At 49.8% G+C, this 25,698-nt stretch overlaps 12 protein-coding genes across 12 annotated transcripts; 9 read left to right on the forward strand and 3 right to left on the reverse strand.

Moving 5' to 3' along the window:
• Nucleotides 1–2,541: 2,541 nt before the first annotated feature.
• PRP22 (DEAH-box ATP-dependent RNA helicase PRP22) lies at nt 2,542–5,886 on the forward strand (the record flags this gene model as incomplete). Its single annotated transcript, XM_002554740.1, has 1 exon — nt 2,542–5,886. One exon carries the CDS (start codon nt 2,542–2,544, stop codon nt 5,884–5,886), a length of 3,345 nt encoding a protein of 1,114 aa, XP_002554786.1.
• Nucleotides 5,887–5,991: 105 nt separating this feature from the next.
• On the forward strand, nt 5,992–7,587 carry HEM14 (oxygen-dependent protoporphyrinogen oxidase; the record flags this gene model as incomplete). The annotated part of the gene is made up of 1 exon (XM_002554741.1): nt 5,992–7,587. The coding sequence occupies one exon, from the start codon at nt 5,992–5,994 to the stop codon at nt 7,585–7,587; it is 1,596 nt and encodes a 531-aa protein (XP_002554787.1).
• A 238-nt stretch (nt 7,588–7,825) lies between these two features.
• Nucleotides 7,826–8,200, forward strand: MSL1 (U2 snRNP complex subunit MSL1; the record flags this gene model as incomplete). The annotated part of the gene is made up of 1 exon (XM_002554742.1): nt 7,826–8,200. One exon carries the CDS (start codon nt 7,826–7,828, stop codon nt 8,198–8,200), a length of 375 nt encoding a protein of 124 aa, XP_002554788.1.
• Nucleotides 8,201–9,221: 1,021 nt separating this feature from the next.
• On the forward strand, nt 9,222–11,468 carry FAA2 (medium-chain fatty acid-CoA ligase FAA2; the record flags this gene model as incomplete). The annotated part of the gene is made up of 1 exon (XM_002554743.1): nt 9,222–11,468. The coding sequence occupies one exon, from the start codon at nt 9,222–9,224 to the stop codon at nt 11,466–11,468; it is 2,247 nt and encodes a 748-aa protein (XP_002554789.1).
• Nucleotides 11,469–11,525: 57 nt separating this feature from the next.
• On the reverse strand, nt 11,526–12,656 carry KLTH0F13860g (transcription activator GCR1-like domain-containing protein; the record flags this gene model as incomplete). Its single annotated transcript, XM_002554744.1, has 1 exon — nt 11,526–12,656. The coding sequence occupies one exon, from the start codon at nt 12,654–12,656 to the stop codon at nt 11,526–11,528; it is 1,131 nt and encodes a 376-aa protein (XP_002554790.1).
• A 510-nt stretch (nt 12,657–13,166) lies between these two features.
• BIM1 (microtubule-binding protein BIM1) lies at nt 13,167–14,117 on the forward strand (the record flags this gene model as incomplete). The annotated part of the gene is made up of 1 exon (XM_002554745.1): nt 13,167–14,117. One exon carries the CDS (start codon nt 13,167–13,169, stop codon nt 14,115–14,117), a length of 951 nt encoding a protein of 316 aa, XP_002554791.1.
• A 142-nt stretch (nt 14,118–14,259) lies between these two features.
• Nucleotides 14,260–16,479, reverse strand: AFG3 (AAA family ATPase AFG3; the record flags this gene model as incomplete). The annotated part of the gene is made up of 1 exon (XM_002554746.1): nt 14,260–16,479. The coding sequence occupies one exon, from the start codon at nt 16,477–16,479 to the stop codon at nt 14,260–14,262; it is 2,220 nt and encodes a 739-aa protein (XP_002554792.1).
• Nucleotides 16,480–18,057: 1,578 nt separating this feature from the next.
• On the reverse strand, nt 18,058–19,005 carry ROX1 (Rox1p; the record flags this gene model as incomplete). Its single annotated transcript, XM_002554747.1, has 1 exon — nt 18,058–19,005. The coding sequence occupies one exon, from the start codon at nt 19,003–19,005 to the stop codon at nt 18,058–18,060; it is 948 nt and encodes a 315-aa protein (XP_002554793.1).
• A 1,571-nt stretch (nt 19,006–20,576) lies between these two features.
• MRPS5 (mitochondrial 37S ribosomal protein uS5m) lies at nt 20,577–21,530 on the forward strand (the record flags this gene model as incomplete). Its single annotated transcript, XM_002554748.1, has 1 exon — nt 20,577–21,530. The coding sequence occupies one exon, from the start codon at nt 20,577–20,579 to the stop codon at nt 21,528–21,530; it is 954 nt and encodes a 317-aa protein (XP_002554794.1).
• A 219-nt stretch (nt 21,531–21,749) lies between these two features.
• On the forward strand, nt 21,750–22,841 carry SHY1 (cytochrome oxidase assembly protein SHY1; the record flags this gene model as incomplete). The annotated part of the gene is made up of 1 exon (XM_002554749.1): nt 21,750–22,841. The coding sequence occupies one exon, from the start codon at nt 21,750–21,752 to the stop codon at nt 22,839–22,841; it is 1,092 nt and encodes a 363-aa protein (XP_002554795.1).
• A 393-nt stretch (nt 22,842–23,234) lies between these two features.
• Nucleotides 23,235–24,122, forward strand: DAM1 (Dam1p; the record flags this gene model as incomplete). Its single annotated transcript, XM_002554750.1, has 1 exon — nt 23,235–24,122. One exon carries the CDS (start codon nt 23,235–23,237, stop codon nt 24,120–24,122), a length of 888 nt encoding a protein of 295 aa, XP_002554796.1.
• A 297-nt stretch (nt 24,123–24,419) lies between these two features.
• On the forward strand, nt 24,420–25,463 carry CTR1 (high-affinity Cu transporter CTR1; the record flags this gene model as incomplete). The annotated part of the gene is made up of 1 exon (XM_002554751.1): nt 24,420–25,463. The coding sequence occupies one exon, from the start codon at nt 24,420–24,422 to the stop codon at nt 25,461–25,463; it is 1,044 nt and encodes a 347-aa protein (XP_002554797.1).
• Nucleotides 25,464–25,698: the final 235 nt, after the last annotated feature.

Consider the following 25,698-nt stretch of genomic DNA (forward strand, 5'->3'; position numbering starts at 1 on the left):
CCATTGTTTTCAATGAATTTCCAATTAGTCTCTTCGCACTAGCATACGGGGGCTAAGAGTCAAAGGAAGCTATGTTCAATAGTGCAGCCGAAAAATACACGGTCCCATTGACAGCATTCTTATTCAGGAAGTAGTTTTTAAAGCAAGGCGGGAAAGTTCCCTCTGTGTAGTACAGGTTGGGATACTGCTGCAAAAGATGACGTGATCTCAAGTTTGAAGTCTCTTGTTGTGGTTGAGCACCTTAAAACAAGCTAAAGAAACAACTTCTAGAAGCCTGGTACACAAAATAACCCCTAAGCTTAAGACCTCGCAGACTACAAAAGCATTGTTTTTGTCTGGAAGAGAGCTTTCAATTTTTATTTATTAAGGGCCTCAAAGAATCTTTCAGTGTTAAATTCGCAGCAACAGAAGAACTCAGTTCTTTCGCTGACAATTTGTCCACTTCAGCACAGTGGAGTTGCGCTCTTTTTGCGAAGTCCTTGAATTTGTGCTAGAAAAGGGATTTACTGTCATGAGATTTCTCAGACAACACTTGTGGAAGAAACTGTTAATTAAACCAAGCACTAATAAAACACTATATTTTATCTTGGAAAGCCCAAAGATCAATGTCTGCTTGTGTGGCCGACCTTTTGTTTTTGGATAGGGTTAACTTCTCAAACTGGTTTTTTTTGCCTCAAGCTAAACCGCTTTAACTTCAAGTCAACAAATAAGTTATTGTTTTGCGGAAATTCCGCTAATGCATACAGAGTTAGTTTCTATGACACTAGATCTACTGAACTAAGCTCTGACAAATAACGCTCTTTAAAGCACAAAGACGCGAGTATGAAGCGAGAATTCAGTCAGTAGTGCTTTAATTTTTGGAGCTTTTGTTCTCAAGCTGACCAAATGTATTGTGAATGGCGAGAAATGTATCACACATATTCCATATCCTAATGTACAAAGCATGTTCCTTGAGAATATAACTGGAAAATTAGAAAAACAAACCGGAGATATTATCACCAAGAATTATGACTTATTTTTAGGTATTAAACTTGAAGCTTTCTCGAAGAAGCGCTTCAAAGCGATTTTCTGCAAGGCATTTTTCAGAAATGATGAGGCTAGGTTTGCTTGTCACGACAGACAGTCCTGGCACTCGCCAATTTAGTCAGCACTTTCAAGTAACTTCACTTCGAGAAGCACACATACAGAAGGTTTCAACTGAAAGAAGACATATTCAGTTCATATCTAATCAACTGGAGTACATTTACTCTCCAAGACTTTTCTGTTAACTCTCAGAATTGTTTGTTTGAGTTTTCATTGGCTCTGTAAGATGACGTATTGAATGAACTCCTCAATGGTTGGCTCTTCGAATAGATTAACAAGGTCTTGAACTTTCCTCAAATCTTGAATGACAACGTGAGTGACAAGACTTTGAAGATTGTGGGTGTTCAGCTCAAACATCTTCACATCGCGGTGATGAATGCAAAGCGTAAGTTTCATCAAAAAAAATACTACTGAGACCATTGCTTAACAGTAATTGCAAATTCGCTAACGAACGAAGAAACAATTGGACAGCTCACGTTTTGAAATTATGGCTAGAGACTGTCATCATCGAAACAGCTTGTTTCCTCGAATCAGATACAGCTTGTTGGCAATGCATCTGCAAGTGTCAGCTGGCCCATGAACGGCAACAAACACAATCATCCGCTGGGTTCTTCAAGCAATAACGCAAGATTGCCGCGCATCAGCAAGCAAGGAACAGCCAAAAATACATATAGGACGTTGAAGAAAGTTTGTGAGTTCCTTAAGTCTAAACCAAGTTCACTTCAGAGGAAACGTTTACTCGAATAGAAAGCCTGCAATGAAATACCAACCGATTTCTGTCACAATTTTGACCACTGCTCGATGGTAGTGGTGCCATGTTTTCACAACCCAGTTATTCGGCACAACATTTTTGACTACAGAAAGCTCTCCACACTCGATGGCGGTAGTTGCTAGTTTATAAGCAAATTTCTTGCGCGTCGAAGCTTTAACTTTCATCATACTCCAATTACATGAGGTCGCTGATATTGTTTAAAATAAATTGAGAAAGTATTGTCATCAATAGAAGAAAAAATCTGAGTAAAAAAGGGGAGAGCGGAAAGGACAAGTGGCTTGGAGCTTAAAGACACTAAACAGCATTTCAACAGTGATTGTGTATTAATTACAAATCACTCGCGTGCTGTCACCGCGGACCGGAGCTCATGTAAAAGCCAACGTAAGCATAGACCAGTTTGCTCGATGAACACCCCAACAGTCCACCATCACCTCGGAAAAAAGTTTGGCTTACTAGCCACGCACATTCGATCAGACTAACTATTCAGTTTAATTTATAAATATCATGGTCTGGTTGGGCCCCGTTTAAACTCGCCATGATGTGCTTCTTGTTCCTAAATGTTGTTCCCGTGAGAAGTGATGGTAATTAAGATCGATAACTTAACTGCTCATTTAAAGTCTCTTGAGTAAAAAAACGTGTGCGCGGGACAACCTCATCGCAAAGAGGGAGGACAGTTGAAACATCCTATGGTTTCGGTGAAGTCTGAGATAAGCGCGATAGTTGGTATCAAAGATCCCTCAGTTTCTGAGTTCCTTTACGATATTTGCTCTAAGAGCTTGAGTATCGAAGACTTCTCACGAAAGATTCAAGACCTTGATGTTGGCATACCGGCAGAGAAATGCACGAAAGTTTACCAGCTAGTTAAGAATTCGGTGAACAAAACCGGGAATAACGCTCAAAAAAAGGTCGCCGAAATTTTGGAAAAAAGCGTTGGCGTCAGTGATCCAATAGTGGTAGATTTCGTTGTTGACATATGTTCCAAGTGTCCTACATACCACGAGTTTGAATCCCGACTTGAAGAGATGGATAGCGGTCTTCAGAAAGAAGTATTAATACCTATTTTTACTGCCTTGAAGGGCCATGGTTTCAAACATGAAACATTCGATGTGCTTTCTATGCCAGACGAGAAGATCGCTTGGGAACCAACCGCTAAGGACGATATCAGCCGCACTAAGAGAGGTTCTTTTGATGAAGCTAATTTGGATGCTTCCCCCGCAATAGATAAGATATATCCAGGTGTGGTTAGAAAGCTCGTGGGATTCGGCTGCTTTGTGCGCATTTCGGGCACGAAGGATCCTCGTTGCGATGGCTTGGTACATATTTCCGAAATGGCAGACCGAAGGATCAATGATCCTTCAGAGGTGGTATCGTTGGGTCAGCGCGTTTTCGTCAAAGTAATAAAAGTACAAAAAAATGGGAAAATCTCACTGCGATTGAAGAACATCAATCAGAACACTGGCATCGAACAAAATACAGATATTGAGCAGTACCAGCGCCGCGGGAGAGGTGCTGAGAAAAAGGCAACCATTACTACTAAAAGAAAATTAACGTCCCCAGAAAGGTGGGAAATTCGTCAGTTAATAGCTAGTGGAGCAGCCTCTACAGATGACTATCCTGAACTCAACGAAGAAGTTGAGCAAGTTACGGAGATGTTTGAAAAACCTCGCAAAGTCTCGCCTGAAGAAATCGATGTTGAGCTCAACACAGATGATGAACCGCAATTTTTGAAAGGCCAAACAGACGTTACTAAAAAACACGAGATGCCTACGGTCTCTAAAATCCCACAGGGCTCACTTACAAGGACTGCTTTAAAGGGCTCAGACGTAATGAACCAACATCGAGCGGAGAGGTTGCGAAAAAAGAAGGAGCTTGAGCAAGAGGATCGCAGGAGGCGCTTAACTGATGACCCGTCAATCAAAGATCAAACGGAATACAACAATAAACAAAGGTCTCTCACTGCATGGGAAAGAAGCAGGACAAGAGAGAATATTGAATACGGAAAAAGAACGAGCTTGCCAATAAAAGCTCAAAGGGAGACTCTCCCTGTCTTCAAGCTGAAAAGGCAGCTCATCGAAGCGGTCAAAGAAAATCAATTCCTTGTCATTATTGGTGAAACAGGTTCAGGAAAGACAACTCAAATCACTCAGTACTTAGACGAGGAGGGATTTAGTAAAAACGGCTTAATTGGGTGCACACAGCCCAGAAGAGTTGCAGCAGTTTCGGTTGCTAAGCGTGTTGCAGAAGAAATTGGATGCAGAGTTGGTGAAGATGTGGGCTACACGATTAGATTTGAAGATGAGACCAGTCCAAAAACTAGGATTAAATACATGACGGATGGTATGCTTCAAAGAGAAGCATTGATGGACCCTGAGATGAAAAACTACTCTGTGATATTGTTAGATGAAGCCCACGAAAGAACAGTGGCAACTGATGTTCTTTTTGCGCTACTCAAAAAGGCTGCTTTACGCAGGCCAGATCTGAGGGTGATTGTGACATCAGCAACTTTAGATGCTGAAAAGTTTTCAAGCTACTTTTTACAATGTCCTATTGTCAAAATTCCAGGGAAGACTTTTCCAGTAGAGGTGCTATATTCCCAAACTCCACAGATGGACTACATCGAAAGTGCGCTGGATACAGTCATGGAGATCCATATCAATGAAGGGCGTGGCGATATTTTAGTCTTTCTCACTGGCCAGGAAGAGATCGACACTTGCTGTGAAATTCTTTATGAGCGAGTTAAAACTTTGGGCGACGCCATACAGAGGCTCTTGATCCTTCCAGTGTATTCGGCTTTGCCTAGCGAAGTACAGTCAAAAATATTCGAACCCACGCCAGAAGGATGTAGAAAAGTCATCTTTGCCACCAACATTGCAGAAACTTCAATTACAATCGACGGAATTTACTTCGTGGTTGACCCTGGTTTTGCAAAAATAAATACTTACAACCCTCGAATCGGGATGGAGCAGTTGATAGTATCGCCAATATCCCAAGCTCAAGCTAACCAGAGAAAGGGCCGTGCTGGTAGAACTGGAGAGGGGAAGTGCTATCGGCTCTATACGGAATCTGCTTTTCGTCATGAGATGATGCCAAATACTGTTCCAGAGATACAAAGGCAAAATTTGGCCCATACAATACTAATGCTCAAAGCTATGGGAATCAACGACTTGTTACATTTTGAGTTCATGGATGCTCCCCCGAGAGCCTCAATGACTAGTGCTTTGGAAGACCTATACAATCTACAGGCCCTTGATGATGAGGGTAGACTTACGAAATCCGGGCGCCTAATGTCACTTTTTCCAATGGAACCTGCCTTGTCCAAAGCTTTAATCGAATCTTCACATAAGGGCTGCTCTGATGAGGTATCTACAATTATATCAATGCTTTCGGTTCAAAACGTTTTTTACAGGCCAAAAGACAAACAACAGGAAGCTGACTCAAAGAAGGCAAGGTTTCATCATCCATACGGAGACCACCTAACACTTTTGAACGTATACAACCGCTGGCGGGAAGACAACTACTCGAAGTCGTTTTGTGTGAATAACTATCTTCATGAGCGTCACCTGAGGCGTGCAAGAGAAGTCAAAACTCAACTTAACAACATTTTCAATAAGCTGAAGCTGCCCATGCGTAGCTGCGGCGGCGACCCTAATCTTATCCGCCGTACTCTGGTCTCGGGGTTTTTCAAAAATGCCGCCAAGAGAGACTCTGAAGCAGGATACAAGACTGTTACAGATGGTACCTCTGTAAGCGTGCATCCCTCAAGCGCACTCTTCGGAAAGGGATACGATTATGTTATTTACCATAGTCTTGTTTTGACGTCGAAAGAATACATGTCGCACGTCACCTCAATAGAGCCTCATTGGCTGGTTGAGAGTGCCCCTCATTTTTATAAAGTCATTGGAGCAGAGAGCGAGTCAAGGAAAAGAGCAAAAATAGCTCCTCTCTACAACAAGTTCTCGCAAAGTCAAGATTCCTGGAGGCTAAGCTCGATGCGTCAAACTAAGGAGAAAGCTTTGGGGATTAGAAGATGATGCTAAACGTAGCTCGTATATTTTCTGTAGAAAATGACATTAATGAATTGCACAAACGAAAAGATTGAACTTTAATATGAAGAACAGTTACCAACCAGCGTGCCAATGATCCCACAGTGCGGTAAGCTTGCAGCTAACGCCAACGTTGCAGTGGTAGGTGCTGGTGTTGGCGGCTTGAGTTTCGCCTACTTCTTAAGTAAGCTAAGGCCAGATGTTAACGTTACTGTTGTTGAAGCATCAAAAAGACAAGGTGGATGGATCAATTCCAGCAAGATCGAAGATAAGCCAGGACATGCGGTTGTCATAGAGAAAGGGCCAAGAACTCTTCGAGGGGTTGCCCCAGGGACAACCTTGATTATTGACACACTCAAGGCTCTAAACCAGGAAAGTGCTGTGTTTTACATCGAAAGTCAATCAGAAGCTAACCGCAAGTTCTTGTTGGCTCCTAATGACCAACTGGTTCAAGTCCCGAACTCACTGCGCACTTTTTACAAGTTTATCTCGGGTCCCTTAGGGAAAGGCTTCGGAAGCGGTCTTTTAGGCGAAGCTTTTAGAAAAGGGCCTGTTAACAAAATTTCAGACGAATCAGCACACAATTTCATATCCCGTAGATTTGGTAATGAATATGTCAGTAACAACATTTTCAGCGCGCTTTTCCATGGTATATACGCGGGGGACATCAAAAAAATCAGTGCCAAGAAGACTCTGGGAACGATGGTTGAGCTAGAGCAGAAGCAAGGCTCCTTAATTAGAGGAATGATAAAGAAATACATGAGCAAGTCAGATGGTGTTTCAGAGCCTCAGTTACCGGACTCCTTAAAGGAGTATGGAAACCTTATGGGCAGAGATATGCCCGACCTTATGAAGCTGCATTCCACGCTGAAAAAACTACCAATGTTGGGTCTGCAAAATGGCTTAGAGACCTTTCCTGAATCCCTGGCAATTGCTTTGGGTCAGATGTCTAATGTTAAGATTCTCTCAGGGGATGCTAGCTCTCGTTTAAGTATGTCTGATGGCAGCAAGGCCGAAATTCACTTAGAGAGCGGCAGAAAACTGGCGAACTTTGATCATATAAGACTCACAAACACTCCTGGCGTCATTTCTAAGATGATACAAAACAAGGATCTCATTCGCCAGCTGCAAAAAGTCCACTCGAACACGGTTGTTTTGGTAAACTTCTACCTAGCCGGTGAGGACTTAGTCGATACATACCACTCATTTGGATACCTCGTTCCACAATCAAACCGCAACGAGGAGAGACTCCTTGGCGTCATATTTGATTCAGTAATTGAGCAGAACTTTAAGCCGTTTGTTAAATCTGGTGTGCCACACGCAGCAGTCAGGCAGAAGGGTAAATACACGAAGTTGACTGCAATGTTAGAGGGGCATTATTTAAATGAGGAAGGATTGGCGGGACTAAAAGAGGATTCCTTCTACGTAGGCTCTGTCAAGCGCGCCCTTTCTAGGCATATGGGAATTCCTGAGGAAGCGCTAAACCGTGGAATCTGGCAAGTGACACCAGCCAAAGAATGTCTTCCCCAATTTTTTGTGGGATACGATGATTGGCTTGCGCAGCTAAGTAAGCGTTTTGTTGAGAACTATGGCTCTCATGTTTCTTTGGGTGGTATGGCTTTCGGAAAAGGACCAGGTGTTCCAGATGTGGTAATGGATGGGTTTGAAGACGCTGCAAAGCTGGCTTGAGCATTCAAAGAGCGGTTATTCATGTCGCGTTATGAATCATGTGACGTTACTTAATTTATTTATTTATTGTTACATGCACGTGATCAGTTATTCTGGCTTTCTAGCCATTCTGAAAACTTACGAAACCAAGCAATTAGAAGATCTTCGAGGTAGAGAATACCATTAAGTTTGTGTTGCCAAACTCGCAGATACCAAGAGGGTGCGAGGCATTAACATAATTAGAAGAAGTTAGACTGAGATGGCTGTCAAAAAAAGAAGCAGTGAGCACACTGCTGCGCCGCTTGAGACAAAAAAACCCAGAGCTCCCTCCAGTACCGCTGAGGAAACCATTTCGCCCAAAAAGACCCTGTACGTCAACAACCTCAACGACAAGATCAAGGTACAGACGCTGCGCGAGAATCTCTACCTGCTCTTTTCAACCTACGGTGAAGTGTTACAGATCAATGTGTCGAACAAAAATAGAGGGCAGGCATTTATCGTTTTGAGAACCCCCGACGAGGCCAACGTAGCTATGATATCTTTGCAGAAAGAAACCTTTTTTGAGAAAGAGCTGCACATACAATTCTCTAGACAGGACTCCAAGCTGGTGGCAAGCGACTCACCCGCTCGCTAACGGCCCTATATGCGGCTAATCCACCTCCATCTCCATGCTCCTGCCGGTTCCGTACCAAGTATTTGACATTAAAAACCGCAGCTGCTGAACTGGGATGCCGCGGGCCTTAAAAAAATCCAAGCAGCACACCCAATAAAAAAGGAATCCTTCATAGGAATCGCCACTCTTTTTGCACTTGCGCCGACCGCATAAGATCGCTGGCAACATAAAAGTGTGGGCGGGCATATTTCTTGCAACTAACGTAAGTCACCTTTAACTCGGTACAGCATGCTTCGGTGCATCTGTCTAGCTACTAAAAGTTGCCAGGCTGGTGCGGCTGTTACACAGTCCAAACTAACAAGTGGGAAAACTGCTACTCGGCTCGACAAAAATAATATTCTTCCACGCGTGGCTGAGGCTTTGTGGACTGTGATTAACAGTTCAAGCCTAGTAACTGTCTTTTTAGCTCGAGAAACAAGAAAGTGCCAGCACAGCTCGGTACCGAATCCGCAGAGGCGTTTGTCGCAGTCGTTTTTCAACAGTTTACGGGAATTCTGCGGCCTAAATGTTATATGCTAATACTCCGTGCTCACTCCGAAACGCTCCCTATATATTTACACCCTCTTCTAGCCTTGAAACTCCGTCACAGAACCCCTGATAGTCAAAATTCCACTGTCAGAACGCAAGGTCATGAGAATCGGGTGTTAAGCGCCGCTCAAATCTGATTGCTGTGTCTATTACTCCACTCCTCGCGTGTTTCCCGAAGCATCCACTACGCAGGTTTACTACCCTTTGAGTTGAAATATCAGATTCATGCCGTACTGAAAATCTGTGCAGTTAATGTTCCTGTCGCTATTTCGCCAAACTGTCACTGTCACACAAGAGGAAAAAAAATTGTGACATGAGGGGGTCATGTCAGTAGGCTCGGTAATTGTGGGGTACCCACTGATATAAAGCAGCACGTAAGCGGAAAGTGGTTCAACTTTCAAAATGGCAAAAGTAGAGTAACATACTTCAAAAGCTGTAATTTCAACAGTCAACGATGAGCAAACAAGACGGCTACATTAGCCTCTCGGAGCTTATCGAAACAGACAAAAGGTTTCAGAATCTCAGAGAAGAATTAGCAGTCTACGACAAAAATTCAAAAGAATATCTGAGCAACCTCATCAGCAAGCTGCCCTTAACTAACCACGTAAGCTACCGTCAATTTCTGAAGGAGCAGGCGGTCAGCTTGGAAAGCTCGAAAAAGCACGGCTACAGCCCCGTGTTTAGAAGTTCATTAAGTCCGGAGTGCCTCGTGTCAAACGTTCACCCTCGCCTATCGACCTTCTTCGAGCTTTTTAATTTCTCCGTAGAGCGCTTCCCTGATAATGACTGCCTTGGCCAAAGGAGCCAAGATCGTGTCACCGGGCACTGGGGCCAGCATTATGAGTTTGAGTCGTATAGGGAGATACAGGAGCGCAGCCAAAACTTGGGCAGCGGTATAATGACAGTTGTAAATCTCAAGCGGAAGCGGAGATTCGGTTCCAACGACTTTATCGTCAGCTTTCTGTCAACAAACCGTAAGGAGTGGGTTATTTCTGATTTAGCATGCCAGGGCTATTCGTTGGGAAACACTGCGCTATACGAAACACTGGGGCTAGACACATCAGAGTACATTTTGAACGTAACCGAGTCTCCAGTGCTGATTCTATCGAAAGAAAATATCTATCGCGTGATGGAGATGGTTCCCAAGTTGCCGCACCTGAGCACGATTGTTTGCATGGACGAATTGAGTGACCTTGAACTGGCGCAGCTCAATGGGCCCCTTTTGCCGCAGCACACAAACAGCAAAGGAGAGCGGATTTCAATTTTGAATTTCAGACAAGTTGAGAGAATCGGGGCTTCAAATAAGGTTCCACTCATCCCTCCCACACCAGACTCCTTGTATACTATTTCATTTACCTCTGGAACTACGGGCACTCCGAAAGGTGTGCAGATGAAGCAAAGCCACGTTGCTGCTGCCGTCGCATTTGTGTTATCTACACTTCGCATGCCTCGATTAAAGCATCGCAGTCAAGCTTATGACCTATGCTTTTTGCCATTAGCCCACATTTTTGAGAGACAGATTGTCGCGTTCGATTTGTCGTCTGGCACCGCTATTGGCTTCCTACACAAGCCTGATCCTTCGGTACTAGTAGAGGATTTGAAGCTTTTGAAACCCGACGTTTTCCCCTCTGTTCCTCGAATTTTGACCAAATTTGAAGCTGGCATTAAGAACTCTCTACAAAATGGAGACGGATCGGCCGTGACCAAGAACGTCGCAAGCACCATACTCAACAAGAGACTCGAGCGTACGACGCATCACGGAGGGAAAGACCATTCCATTTTGAACACAGTTGTTTTTCATCGAGTCCTTATTGACAAGATTCGTTCATCCCTTGGGCTAGAGAACCTCGACGTCGTTATTACGGGATCAGCCCCTATATCTAATGATACACTGCTGTTTATGAAAAGTGCTCTTGACTGCGGCGTGAGGCAGGGGTATGGCCTCACTGAAACTTTTGCGGGCATATGCTTGAGTGAGGCGCGTGAAAGGGATTCCGGAACTTGTGGCGGGATGGCAGTCACGACGGAATGCAGGTTGAGATCCATTCCCGAGATGGGATACGATGCAGAGCACGACCTCAAAGGAGAAGTTCAACTGCGCGGCTCACAAGTTTTTCGAGGCTATTACAAAAACCCTCAAGAGACATCAAGGGCTTTGGGGGAAGACGGCTGGTACTCAACGGGGGACGTTGGATTTATTGACTCCAAAGGCCGGCTCAGTATCATTGATAGGGTCAAGAATTTCTTTAAGCTAGCTCAAGGTGAATACATTGCGCCAGAGAAAATTGAAAGTGTCTACTTGTCGTCATGTCCTTATCTCACGCAAATTTCTGTCCACGGCGACTCCTTGCAGACCTTTTTAGTCGCGGTAATTGGCCTTGAGTTGGACATCACGGCTCCTATCATTCACAAGAAAATACCTGAATTGCGGGGGTTTAGTGGAAAGGACCTTGTTGACGAGATAAACAAAAGCCGCGCGCATCGCAAAGCGCTGATTGTATTGATTAACAGTTTTATCGAGGGCCTACAAGGATTCGAGAAAATCCACAATCTCTATGTTGGAATCGAACCATTGAAGGTCACGGATGATACCATAACTCCAACCTTAAAAGTAAAGCGAGCGAACGCAGCAAAACATTTCAGAAAAATTCTTGAAAATCTGTATGAGGAGGGCTCTTTAATCAAAGTTGAAAAGCTTTAAGGGAATCTCTCAAATGGGTTGTTTTGATTCTTATTCTTTAACACTATAATATATGACTTACGTAAACTCCGGTGGCAGATTTGCTTTCCTATAAAGGTGAGATATTGGTTTGTTTGCCTGCTTTAAAAATTTCTCCAAAACCTCGATGCACTCTTCTAGAGACTTGCCTCGCTTGATGCCTGTCTCGATAGCCCTGATTATGATCAGACGCCGGCTATACTTTTTCTTAACGTTCCTATGAAGATTAGATCTCCAGCGGTTTGAGAAGGACTGCTCGAGAGAACGTATAGACACTCCTTTTGCACCAATCTTGTGATACTCATTCCAGACATCACTGATCGTGGCGTATTTTTCCGAGAAGCGAATTCCCCACTTCTCCATAATGTCTTGTTCCCCGAGTTGAGAAGTGGGAGTTGGGGGCGCACTAGAATAGGCATTGTTTGGCGTTGAGGGGGTGTTGAGTCTGAGTGGGAATATGGGTATGTTACGGAGAGAGAGATTGGGTGTACACTCCAAAGGATGTGCGATCTCTATTCCACTTCCACTGCGGTTTCTATGGGACTGTGGCATAAGAAATTCATTTGAAAGAGTCCTTTTCCTTAAATTTTGGGCCATCGCATCATTTATTAGAGATGTGATATCCTCACCACTTCCTGCTTGGTCACAATCTCGGAGTACTAAAGAAGGAACCATCCCCTGTAAGTAAGGCGTTGTTAAATTTGTGTGAGAGTGTGAATTAGTTGCTAAGTCTTGCAGTCCCACAAGGCTCGCCTTTTGCCCATTTGTCAGCGAACCCTCGATACAGTCCGAACCTGAGGCCCGCTTAGATGTCGTGACTACGGGGGTGTGCCGAGAGGCGTTTGACCCGGAGTTGGAAGAGATTTCGGTGGCTTCCAAGATAGCTCCAACGTCGTCGAAGTCGCGCAAGTGCTCGTCCTCTAACACGATAGGAGGACTGCCCCCCAACTCATCATGTGAAATGCTAGGAAGCGACTCTCTAAGTCTCCTGATGACATACTTTTGTAACGCTTCGCGCTCCTTTTTTTCGCTTCTCAGCTGGGTTTGCAAGGTATCAACCTGGTGCTGTAGTATCGCCAGCTTCTCTGCCATGGATCCCACAACGTTTGAGACACTGTTCTGAATCACACCACTGCTTGTCACTGCAATGCTCTCGTCGGGCGTTGTCATTCCGTGTCAGTTCTTAGAGATTTCCAACTGTAGTTAAAGCCTAGCAAGTGCCGCACCCTAGACCAATATGCACTAGGAGGTGGTACAAGAGACCCGAGATAGCTCTTTCCGGCCCTTAAAAGTCTGTGTATGGTTTGATGCTGCTCTTTATTCCACCGAACAAGATATAATCAGCACCAGAGGACTCAAGAGCTGCCCTGCGCAGAATAATGCTAAACCCGTGTGCCTCGAGCCGCAATATTGCCTGTAGCCCCAAGATTCTGGCAAGGGTTGATCAAAAAGCCCTTCGTCGCTCGAACTCCAGGCAACTAACCGCTATATTAACTCGCTTAACTCGCTTCTGATGCACAGAAGATGTTTTGAGTATTCCATGAGTTAGATTAATAACCTGGCAAGGGCGATTGTTGTTCTTATATACGAACAAGTGTCATATTGTAACAGCATTTGAATTCAAACGTAAACTCATCAATAGAGATTGACACACCAAGCTAATTGCAAGAGTCGAATGCGATGAGTGGCGTTGGGGAATCCAGATCGGAGCTTTTGAGTTGGCTTAATGAGCTCCTCAAGCTAAACTACGTGAAGATTGAGCAATGTGGCACGGGAGCAGCATACTGCCAAATCATCGATTCGATATATCGAGATGTACCGATGCACAGAGTGAAATTCAATGCCACGGCTGAATACGAGTTTTTAACAAACTTCAAGATCTTACAGAGCAGTTTCACGAAGCATCGGCTCGAGAAAACGATTTTAGTGGAGAAACTGGTCAGATGCCGATTTCAAGACAACTTGGAGTTCCTGCAATGGCTCAAGAAGTTCTGGGTTCAAAACAAGGATGAAAGCGAATACGATGCAGAATCGAGGAGGAAATATCGTGCGCCAGCGCCCGCTGGAGGGGCAGCACTGTCGCAATCTGCACCAAGTTTGTCGGGCGGCGCAAGCAGTGTTGTCAAAAGGCGCACAGGTGGCGCCTTGCGAGGGTCCACGGCAGTGCCGCCGCGGACAGCAGCTCTTGGGAGGTCTTCAGCGCCTCTTGCAACACGCAAAGCTTTCAATGAGCAGCTTCTTAACACCCAGGCACAACTCTCTCAGACCCAACAGGACATGGAAAAGCTACAGAAGGAAGCGGCACAGTATCGGGAGGCCATGGCTATAATGGAAAGAGAGCGTGATTTTTACTTTGGAAAGCTTAGGGATATCGAAATTCTGTCGCAGTCAACCAAAGATCTGTGCAAAGAAGGCGTGTATTCCTCCGATCCAAACGAGCTGGTGCGGTTCCTGGACAAGGTGCAGCAGATCCTTTACGCAACAGAAGAAGGCTTCGAGGTGGTTGAAGAGTATCCGAGCGATGGAAATCTTAGAGATCCAGTAATAAATAATATTAGTACCGCACCGGATCCAATGGAAGTCAAGCACCAACCAGCTCATAACTTAATCACGGATGAGGAAACATTCTAATGGCAGGGGCCGGTGAGTCAAGGCGAGATTGAGTCTGAGGCACGTTGGCGATTCCCGTTCGCATTCCAAGAGAAAAAACTGCTTATTCTGTTTCCAGCTAATTTGAATGTTATTTACAGGACAAGTTTATATACCAGGAAGCTCATGCATTAACGACGTTGCCGTCATCTTTCTTAGGATCGAGGTACTTTTCGAAAGCCTCGTTCTTCTCAGGGAAAGGCCTGGGGCCTAGCAGCCGTATCATGTCCTCCCTTGTAATGACCTCTTTGCGGAGCAGCTCTTGTGCTACGGCATCGACTTTTTGTAAATTATCCGTCAAGAGTTGCTTGCATTGGCGATGCGCCTCATCGACAATCTTTTTGACCTCGAGATCTATTTTGCGTGAAGTTTGCTCGCTAAACGGCTTGTTCACCTGAACGCCGCTGTTGTCTTGGTCATAGGCAATGTAGCCCATGACACGGGACATACCCAACTTAGTAACCATAGCATTTGCCATATTGGTAACTTTCTTGAAGTCGTCATGAGCGCCGCTTGTGACGTAGGGGAAATGTAGCTCCTCAGAAACCCTTCCTCCCAACGCCATTACCATACGGTGCTGAAATTGTTCCTGAGACACCAAGTACTGGTCTGGTGGCAGGTACTGGGCGTACCCAAGAGCACCTTGGCCCCTTGGAATTATGCTAACCTTAAGAAGGGGATCCGCGTGCTGCAGGTACCAACCACACACGGCGTGGCCAGCTTCATGATATGCAACAGTTTTCTTCTCCTCTGGAGACAGAACACGGGATTTCTTCTCTAAACCGGCGATCACTCGCTCAATGGCCTGCTCGAAGTTCGCCAGTTCAACAAATGGCTTTTTGTATCTGGCAGCAATCAAAGCCGCTTCGTTACAGGCGTTGGCGATGTCGGCACCAGCGAAACCGGGAGTCAGAGCAGCGAGTTTGCCTGCCAGCATCTCTTTTTCGCCAGGTGAAGCATAACGGGGGCTTAAGTTAAGTTTCTTCAGATGGACTTGGTAAATGGCCTTCCTGCCCTCCACATCCGGGGCGTCGATCTGAATGTGGCGGTCGAATCTGCCTGGTCTCAGCAAAGCGGGGTCCAAAACGTCTGGCCTGTTAGTACCTGCCAGAACCACGACCTGGTCGTTGGTACCAAAACCGTCCATTTCAACCAGAAGCTGATTTAAGGTTGCTTCACGCTCGTCGTTGGCGCCACCCATGGCGCCGCCCTTGCCTCTTTCTTTGCCGATAGCGTCGATCTCATCGACAAAGATAATGGCGGGGGCCATTTTGCGGGCGTTTTCGAAGAGGTCGCGTACACGAGACGCACCGACACCTACGAACATCTCCACGAACTCGGAACCGGAAACGGATAGGAAGGGGACCCCGGCCTCACCGGCTGTTGCTTTGGCAAGGAGAGTCTTACCGGTACCTGGGGGGCCGGATAAGATGGCCCCGCGAGGAATCTTCGCACCCAGTGCCTTGTACTTGTCGGGCTTCTGCAGGAAATGCACAAACTCCATAATTTCGGCCTTAGCTTCGTTACAGCCGGCCACGTCCTTGAAATTAACCTTGATGTCGGTTTCTTTGTTGAAAAGTTTGGCCTTGGACTTGCCAACGCCAAACATACCACCCATGGGCCCCCCGCCGGGGCCGCCAACGCCGCCAGACGCGCGGCGGGTGATGAAGTACAGCCCACCGAGCAAGATCACGGTGGGGATGAAAGGGAAAAGGTACTGCAGAAGCGAGGCCTTCTCGACGTAGGTGACGGGGATGCGTTCGTCGGGCGGAATCTGCAGCTTGTCCTGAATCTGGTCAAGCTGCTCCTCGAAGACGTCGATGGACCCTATCGTGAAAGCCACGATAGGAGACGAGTTAGGCAGCGAGAAGAAGCCGTTGCCGGTGCCCAGGCCCTCGGCGGCCTGCGGCAGGAGCTCGGCTTCTACCACATACTTGTTGACGACGTATATTTTCTTGACCAGGCCTTTCTCCAGGTACTTGGTCTTGAAGTCCTGGAACGTGAGCAGCGGGCCGTCCTGGGAGTCAGCACCCGGCGACGTCAGCACGTGGAACAGAAAGGTGAAGCCGACCGTTAGATACACGGTTTTGGCGAACTGCTTAGAGCGGAAGTACTCACCCAGGCTCTTGAAGTCCTCGTCTTTGGGGTCTTTCTTGTCGCGCTTGTCGTTGTCGCGCTTGTCGCTGTTGCGCTTGTTGTTGCCGTCGGAGCCGCTGTGCTGGAAGCGCGCGCTCACGAGCCGGAGCGGCGCGCGCGCGGCGCCCCGCGAGACCAGCGGTGCTGCGATGGTGCAGCTACGAGACACGCCTCTGCGTGGGGCAGAGAACAGGATGTTTCGAAGCATCTGTGTGTAGCGCGATGGGAGAGACGCGAGAGCCGATGCGGAAGCGGAGAGGCGGTTTGCGTTGTAGAACACAGGGCTGGCGATGGTGGTTGTGTTAGAGGGTGACAGGGCGGGACCGGCTGGAGCGCACGAATTTCGCCACCCGCGGCGCGGGGGGAAGAGAATAGAGCACGTGAGTGGTCACGTGCGGAGGCGTGCCGCTCGGCCACGTGACTATACACCATCACGTGATGATGAAGTAGCCGGATCATGTGACCACGGCTGTATCTCACTCTATACGCAAGAATACAGACCCGGTCGCGTGGCCATTCTTTCCACGTGACCCGTCTCGCGCTCGCGCCTGCCACCGGCTCCTAGCCCCTGTTCGCGCCAGCCTTCCAGCCGTCGCGCCCCTTCGCTCAACCCTCGGCCCAGCGGCTCCAGCGGCTCCAGCACCCTGCCAAGTTTCCGTTGTGCTTCCGCTTCCGGCCCCAGCTCCGGCTCAGCTTCCGTTCCGGCGCCGGACCTTCCTCGGCCAAACGCTAACCGACCCCGGCGTACTCCGCTTACCCCCCGCTTACCTCCGACGGTTCCATTCTTGTTGCTAGCGCCCCTTGGCCGTCCTAGCCTACGAACCGCGCAGCGGTCGCTATTACCACTGCCCAACAGATTACAAACGGTGGGCACAAAAAAAACTGGGCAGCGCCGCTCCCGATCACGCGCGCGTTCTTCTAGGACATGCGTTCCTTGGTCTCTGCTATCAACAAAGCGTGGTGTGCCCTCGAGCTCCCTGCACCACGCGATTGTGCGCACTTGGTGTTCTAGAATTTTTATTGTTTCTTCCAGACCCGCCCGCAGGACCATGTGCCGAGGAACTAATGCACGCTGGAAGTGCACTGCAGGATCGCTTAACGCCGAGCGTGCGGCGTCGATAAGCGTTGTTGGGGGGAGAGGACACCTGGGCTACATGCAAGGCAATGAGCTGCAGGCCGGGGCCTTCTTTGGTAAGCAGACGGATCGTCGTATCTGACGGGGATCTCGGTACGTACGAAAAGAAGGAACCCTGCCGCGCGTATCGAAGCGCTGGGGGGCAAGCTTCGAGCATCAAGAGAGCTGGTTCCTTGCAGCTGCGTAGTTTAGCCCGCACCCTGCAGATGGAAGTCCTCGGCAGGAGAGGGGGGATCTTCGCTTCGTACTTTATCAAAGAAGGTAAATTGTGTATTAACTCAGAATCTGTATGTAAAAAGTAAATGTGGGCGGCTGCTCCTTCCAGGAGTTGGGTCCGTCGCCCGTCCGCTGCGCACGTGAAACCGGCCCGCGCGCGCAATGAGGCGGAAGCAGCAATGTAGTATTAAGTTGTGTGAGAAAGGGTGTTTTTGTGTTTTTTGGTGAGTGTTTGTTGCTGAACTGAGGGAAGGTGGGGGGAGATATTCCGCCGTTTTGGGTTTTGCTTGGTGTTATTTTGTGATTGTGGCAGGCAGAGTAGCGGCGAAGAAACAAATCTGTCGTTCTCTCTCTCTCCTCTGTCACCTTGTCCTGGTAGATTATTTTGCGTAGTGTTTTCCGTTGGGACGGGGCTCTTGCCGGGCGCGGGGCGCGCTAGACGCCGCCGCGCTTGCAGAACTCACAGCCGTCCTTGCGCTGGCGCTTGCCCGCGCGACTCTTGCGCGGGATGTACTTGTAGTCCGGGTAGCGCTTGCGGTGCAGCTCCTTCTCCTTGGCGGCCAGGTCCTGCCAGTGGCGGCGGTCGTCGTCGGTCAGCTCGCGCCAGCGCTGGCCGATCTCGCGGGAGATCTGCGAATTCGTCTTGAACGACGCCTCTGCGTTTTCGCAGTAGGACGACTGCTTGGCGAAGAGCTGCTGGTGCAGGTGCTGGCGGAACAGGATGAACGCGTTACGCGGACGCGGGATGTGGTGGCCGGTCTTGGTGTTGTTGCGGCAGACGCACTTGAGCGGCGCCGCCGCGGCCGCGTCGGTCGAGTGCGAGCGCGAGTGCGAGTGCATGTGCGCGGCAGACACGTCTTCAGAGCACGAGTGCACCGACGACGGGCCCGACATGGACGAGGACCCCGACGACGGCACCGAAGACGACGTGGAAACGCGGCCCAGCGCGGGCGGCGGCGTCAGCGGCGCTAGCGGAGCTAGTGGCGCCAGCAGCGGCGCCAGCATGTGTGGGGCCAGCGGCGTCAGCGCGTGCGAGCGCGGAACGCCGCTGAGGTCGTCGCCCGTGGCGCGCGGCGTCGACTGCGAGTGCAGGTGCGAGTGCGGCGTGGGCGGCCGCTGCACGTGCGCCGGCGGGAAGTGGAGGTGGGCGGGCGGCCGCACGCCGGGGTGCATGGGCGCGGCGTGAGCGCCCGAGCCCCAGGCGGGCAGCACCACGGGCAGTTGCGCCGGGCTCGGGCCCGGGCCTAGCGAGGGCCGCGGGCCCGCCGCGGAGAAGGGGTTGCCGGTCACGTGGTCGTGGTCCACGCTGCGCAGCAGCGTGCTGATGGACGGCAATTGCACACTGGCAGGCGACGCCATGCGTGTGTAGTCGTGTTGGTTCATTGCCGTGCGAGGTGCGAGGAAAAGCGCGAGTGGCCTATCTAAGGTGCGGTCGGCGAGCGGAGCTGAGCTGAGGGGGAGTGTGCGTGTGGCGCTCTCTCTCTCTCTCTCTCTCTCTCTCTTTCTCTGTGTCTCGAACTGGTTTGTACACCGTCGGATTAGCCCTATTCTACTGCCAACTTAGCCCAGGTCTCACCGCCCTCGGCCCGCATGCCACACCTATATATATATCTTACACGTCCCGCGCCCTGCGCAGCCTGCGCGAAGAGCGGCCCGTTCCGTGCCAGGTGGGCTCTAACAACCACCAATAGATCCGTGTGCGCAGGGGATACCATGCGAGCGCCTTGCGGGTATGCCCTAAGATCCACTCACAAGGCTCCCCTGGTGCATGCAGAAGGCCGCGCGCGCGCCGCGAAGCATGCCTTCGGACCTTCTCTTGCATTCGAGAACCCAAAATGCTCTTTATTGGCGCGCGTGCGTTTGTGAGTATGCTTCAGGTTCTTCCATCCTGGTGCCAGACAATGGTCCCTCGGCTCATGCGCGAGCCTGCACGCTGTGTTTATAGCAGCGTGGAGCTGCGCATATACGATGCTTGTTGTGTGCCGTACAGACGCACACAACAAAGGCGTGTGGTTTGAGTCTCCGGCCTTAGAAGCCACGCGCGCATGCGCGCGCGTGGCGCTTCTATCGCCGAAGAACGACGGCACCGCCGAGGCCCGGGCCGGGGTCCGTCGCCGAAGCTGCGGCGCGTGCTGCTCGCCATGTTTTCCCTCGCGAACTGGGCCGCGACTCAAACGGCCGCGCTTATGTCAGCCGCTTGGCGGCGAGCACGTGCTGTGAGCAGCGGCGCGGCTGGCTCGTCAGCCCGCTATCGCCCGCGATGCGCTGGCCCGCCCTGGCGCTTCGCCGCAATGGCTTCCCTGGATGGCTCTTGTTCGCAGCAGGAGCCGGCTCCCGCAGGTGGTCCTCGCAAGTAGCTCTCGCAAGCAGCTTCTTGCAGGCACCTCAGGGGGCCCGACGGCGTACGTCAGCAGGTTATCTATTTTCGACGGCAAATTCTACAATGCTGGGATCGCTCCCGCGTGAAGGCTTCCCGGGGAGACCGGCGCATAGCGCCGGCGTGGAATGCCAGGGCACAACAAGCCCCGGCGCCGTGAGCAACGCCCAGGGCAACCGGACGTCCGCGACCAGTGTCTCTAAGGGGAGCACGGACGGTGGTGGCGGGGGGCAGGCACCCGCTTGGTGCTCTTGGTGCTGCAGGTTGTTGGGGGGTTATTGTCTCGGAGCGCGGTGGGCGGGTCCGTATCCGGTGATGCGCCGAACTGGGCTCGTTGCTGCATGCATGGAACACCTACGACGCGTTAAGGTTTGGAGGGGCCGTGCGAGGTGCGGGACTGGGTCACGTGCGTGGATGACGTCGCGTCTCTGTCACGTGCGCAAGTATCGCCAGCATCACGTGCACGTGTCTCGTCGCACGGTGCCGCTCCAGCTGGCCAGTGAAAATTTACCACCGCGAGCGACAAGAGCCCGCGCGCTCGCCCCGCTGCGACCCGCACCGCAGCACGCACTTGGCCATGCTCAGAAGGACGTTTTCGACCGGGCTGCGCGCCCTGCAGCAGCTGCCCAAGCAGCCGCCCGCCGCGCCCGCCGCGCAGGCTTCGCACGCAGACTTCCTCGCCAAATACTACCCGCAGGAGCTCGTCAGGTCCATCCAGCTTGCAGAGTCCGTGATCCCCGCAGACACCGCGTTCCGCGTCTCGTCCAACGTCGAGTTCGCGCCCGCGTACCTCGACGACTTCTCCAAGCTCGACTCCTACTGGGACTACCTCCCGGGCTCGCCCAACGTCCACTCCCAGGGCCCCTCCACGCAATTCAACTTCGACAGCATCCAGCAGCCACTGCCCAACGGCCAGGAGATCCCCCCGGGCGCGACCGTGCCGCGTCTGGATGGTGGCCGCTCCTCTGCCACCGCGGACATTGCCCGAGGCCTGCAGAAGCAGACGGGGCTCGACGCGGACTACATCAGCCGTAAGCTGACGATGCGCCCGCTTGTGATGAAGCGTGTCTCGAACCAGACCGGCAAGGGCAAAATCCCAAGTTTCTACGCGCTCGTCGTTGTCGGCGACCGCAACGGCATGGTGGGTCTGGGCGAGGGCAAGTCGCGCGACGAGATGTCCAAGGCCGTCTCGAAGGCCCACTGGGATGCCGTGCGCAACCTCAAGCAGATTCCGCGCTACGAAAACAGAACCATCTTCGGCGACATCGACCACCGCTACCACGGTGTCAAGCTGTTCCTCCGGTCCGTGAAGCCGGGTTTCGGCCTCAGGGTCAACCACATCATCTTCGAGATCTGCGAGTGCGCAGGCATTAAGGACCTCAGTGGCAAGGTCTACAAGAGTAGGAACGAGATGAACATCGCCAAGGGCACGCTGGAGGCTCTGACAGAGGGCCAGAAGACCCTTGACGAAATCGCATTGGGGAGAGGCAAGAAGGTCGTTGACGTCAGAAAGGTCTACTACTCCAGCTAGCGGAAATGCTGTCCTCCCTGCTGCTCGCAGTGGCGCGCCTATTTCTCTACCAATCTCTCACCGCATTCATCTCCTGTATATATACATAGTAAGCCCGATTTCTATCGGTTGACCGTCGCTTGTGATTCTGACCTTCTCTTCTGTCAGATGCTAAACTCAAAGAGCTTCCGCGCGTGAACGCACTCGCTGCCTAACCAAACCACCACCTGACGGCTCCAAATGTTAGCAAGGATACTGGCACAGGATGCGCTCAAGCGCTCCGTGCTTAGGGCCCGCCCGCGCGCGTCCTACCAACCCTTCAGACGGTCTGTCAAGACCTCCAGTGTCGATTGGAAACCCATCAAGAGTTCGAAGACCCCTAACGATGAGAAGCACAAAAAACCTTTTACCAGGATGATATTCCTGAGTTTGATGATTGCAATGCCCGTCGTCGCATTCTACCTTGGATCTTGGCAGCTGCGTCGCTTGAAATGGAAGACCAATTTGATTGCATTGTGCGAGGACAGACTAACTTTCCCTGCCACCCCTCTGCCAAAGAACTTCCCCCCAGAAGAGGCAGAAAACTGGGAGTACCGCAAGGTCAAAGTCAAGGGCGAGTTCAAGCATGACCAGGAGCTTTTCGTGGGCCCTCGTGTCAGAAACGGAGTCAAGGGATATCTGCTGTTCACCCCATTTGTGCGGAAAGACACGGGTGAAAAGCTTCTCATTGAAAGAGGCTGGATCAGCGAGGAGAAGGTTGTTCCAACTAGTCGACGTCTCGAGCACCTGTCCGTCCCGGAGGGTGACAACGTCGAAATCGAATGTCTGGTCAGGGTTCCAAGAAGTAAAGGCACTTTCCAATGGGACAAGACCGATCAAGATAGCAGACTTTGGCAGATTGTTGATATTCCGGAGATGTGTGCCGTGAGTGGGGCGTCGCCTCTTCACTTGCAGGCGATCTACGACTTGAAAGATCACAACTGGTCTCTGTCAGAGGCTTCTCCCTCAACAGCCAAGGGCTCCTGGTGGAAATTCTGGCAAAAGCCACAAAGCTCTTTGGAACCTGTGCTTGATACGAAGACTAATTTGGCAGAGGATCCAGAGATGGCCGAGTTTAACGAATTCCAATTTGTGAAATCTGGTGTTCCTATAGGAAAAGTTCCCAAAATAGACCTCAAAAACAATCATCTGCAGTATTTGGTAACTTGGTATGGCCTTTCATTCCTCAGCACGATATTTTTGATTGTCGCTCTAAGGCGCAACCGGGGCGGCGCTGTGTCGCAAGCCCAATTGAAACGGGATAAGCTAAAACACGCTAAGAAATACATGTGATTCGGTCAATCCCAGCGTGGTCTCTTTCCTTGGTTAAATTCTAATGAACTTGTATATAAAAGTCAACAATACCGCACTTAAGTGTGCTCTTAACATCAGGTCTATAATTTAAAAGGACCCTCCGAACGAAAAAGAGTGGTTTTTTCCTTAATAGCCTGTCTTGGGTATTTAGTCCAGCTCAGCCGTTCAGGCTACGTATGGTACTGTGAAGTCGTCGCTTTTTATATCACTTCGCTACCACGCCCGCGCCTATTGTTATGTATTTAACTCATTAACTTGAATGTTGTAACAGCGTACGAGTTTGGCATGAGTTAAGGCTCTGAGCTTTGAGACCAATACATCGGTGGGTAAACAACCTATAGCGTCGCCCCTGTACCCCTTCCAGAACCCGGCATGCCCGCACCCAAGAGCCAGGTAAGGCCTAATACGCCAGTAAAGGATCAGCGAACAGCAACAGAATATCGCCTTTCCATATCAAGCAATCCGGGTTCGAGGAGATCCTCCTTAGGCGCCGCCAACAACAATGACACATCTGAATCGGACAGCGTTATAAGCACATATCTTCTGCCACAAGTTAGGGAGCTTTCGGACGCCATGATCACACTAGATAGCAACTTTACTCAAATGAACTTTATACATGAGAGCCTGGTGGATCTTAATGAATCGGTAAGCGCCCTTCTGTATGGGTTGATGTGCAACTCATGGTGCGTAGATTTTCCTAATATGCCGCACGATACGCTGGCTGAGCTGAAGACTATGCAGACTCTACAAAAGCTAGAGGCAGAGAGGCTTCAGCTGGTGGAGGCAATAGCCCGACAAGAACGACAAGATCAAGACATCAAAGAGGCCCAAAGCACCGCGAGCCAGCATTTCGCATCGGCGCTGCGGCCTCGTCCGCAGCAAGGCCAAAAAGTGGTCACCGGGCCCGGCCGCCGCGACTGGACTTCGCAAGGAACTGCAGCTCTCGACTTCAACGATGACGACAACACCGACGCGTCGTTTGTCTCAAACCCAGCAACAATTGCCCCGTCTTTGAGCAAGAGCCGCCAGATGCGGAGAAAGTCTATGCTCCACACAATGCGCAACAGCATTGCTGGCACGCATGAGCTCTCCGAGTCTGACAAGCGGCGATCTCTTGCAGTGAGCGCCTCGCGCATTGTCAATCCTTCCAAGAATCCAACCTTGGGCACTACAGCTAGCAGAAACATTGCTAGTCGGGCGAGTACTCAGAGAGTAGCGAAAGATGCACGTGCCCTAAGAACAAGGCCGCCCTTCAGGTAAACCAATAGATGTGCGATGCATCTTAGGGTCTCGCCGGGGAAAAATTTACGCGTTATGCGCTCTTATTATCGGGCGAGGCTTATGGTTCAGCTGTTCCTAACCATCGATCTTAGGTGTGCATTGCATTGTGCTCACTAAAACACGATTGTGCTCATTCAACCAGAAAAAAAGTCAAGTTTGTGAGCATTTTAAAGATCTCGAAGAAATCGAGCAAATTACTGGCAATAAGCTATTTAAAATGTCAAGATCCACTGCACCTTATTGATCCTTTGTGGGAGAGACACAATCAATCAAACAATGGTTGCTGTAAAGGTGACCACTGCTCTGCTAGCGGTCGCTTGGGCCACAGCTGCAAAGGCCATGGGCGGGGACGGCATGGTGATGACAACCTCTTCGAGCTCCGCGATGAGCATGGCTACTGGGTCTTCATCAATGGAAATGAGCGATATGACGATGAACTCGTACCTAACTCCGAAGTTCTACAATTATCCCGTGCTTTTTGACCATTTAAGAGCCAAAAACAAGGGGCAGGCGTTCGGTATCTTCGTTCTGATCATGGCAGCTGCCTTTGCATATAAACTGGCACTCTTCGTTAGCTGGTGCCTGGAAGTGAGGTGGTTCAAAAAATGGAACCCCTCTGGTGCCAGAAGGCCGGGGACTTTGAGCAGCACAGGACCTTCCTTCGATGCAGACAATGCATCCCAAGTTACAGCACAGAACTACACACAGGACCTTGAGTTTCAAAGCCAGTACCTGCCTAAAATGCCCAACTTGTTGGTGCACGTGATGTCACCTTCATCTGTTGACCTCTTCCACGACTTTATCCGGTTGTTGCTTGCGTTTTGCTCTACAATGATGATCTACATGCTTATGTTGGTCGCGATGACGTTTGTTCTCACATATGTCTTCGCTGTTATTTTAGGGGTTTCTCTCGCCGAGATCTTTTTTAATAGGTGGAAGATTTGCTTGATTGCAAGATGGGACCTTCAACGTGAACTGAAGAGGAGAAGGAACTGCAAAGGGGGTGAAGTCTGTCTTTGCGGTCAGCACAAGCCTGAGCAAAAAGCTGCTTCAGGTAGCAGCTCGTCTCCAACTTCTAGTCTGCTCGAAAAACCCTCCACTCAGAAGCCAGCAGCTTCAAACGTTCCGTGTGGTGGCAAGTCATCCTGCTGCTGCGGCCCGGAGGAAGACGAGTCATTAGCAGAAACCAACTGTGGTTGTGAGGCTAACTCGATAGATGATGACGCCAACAACGAACGTCAAGCGCGTGAACTAGCGAAAAATAATGAACAGACAGGCAACATGGACGTTAATTTAATTCCAGCCGAAAAGTTTGCGTGAGCAATTCCGCAGGATGCAACAAGAAAACGCGCGAACTGATCTTTGCACATACATAATTATATCGAGCCGCGCGAGGCATGTATTATTAAGAGCTTTGCCGCCATAACACGACTTACTCAACTTGACATGATTGTCTTCAGTGTGTCTATCACGTGACGTATATAGGAGCGACGACACTTTGGAGTAAGATTCAAAAAAATTTCACGAAAACCATCAACACTTTTAAGGAAAGCTA

This window comes from Lachancea thermotolerans (assembly GCF_000142805.1).
Source record: "Lachancea thermotolerans CBS 6340 chromosome F complete sequence".
In the NCBI taxonomy this organism is placed as follows: domain Eukaryota; kingdom Fungi; phylum Ascomycota; class Saccharomycetes; order Saccharomycetales; family Saccharomycetaceae; genus Lachancea; species Lachancea thermotolerans.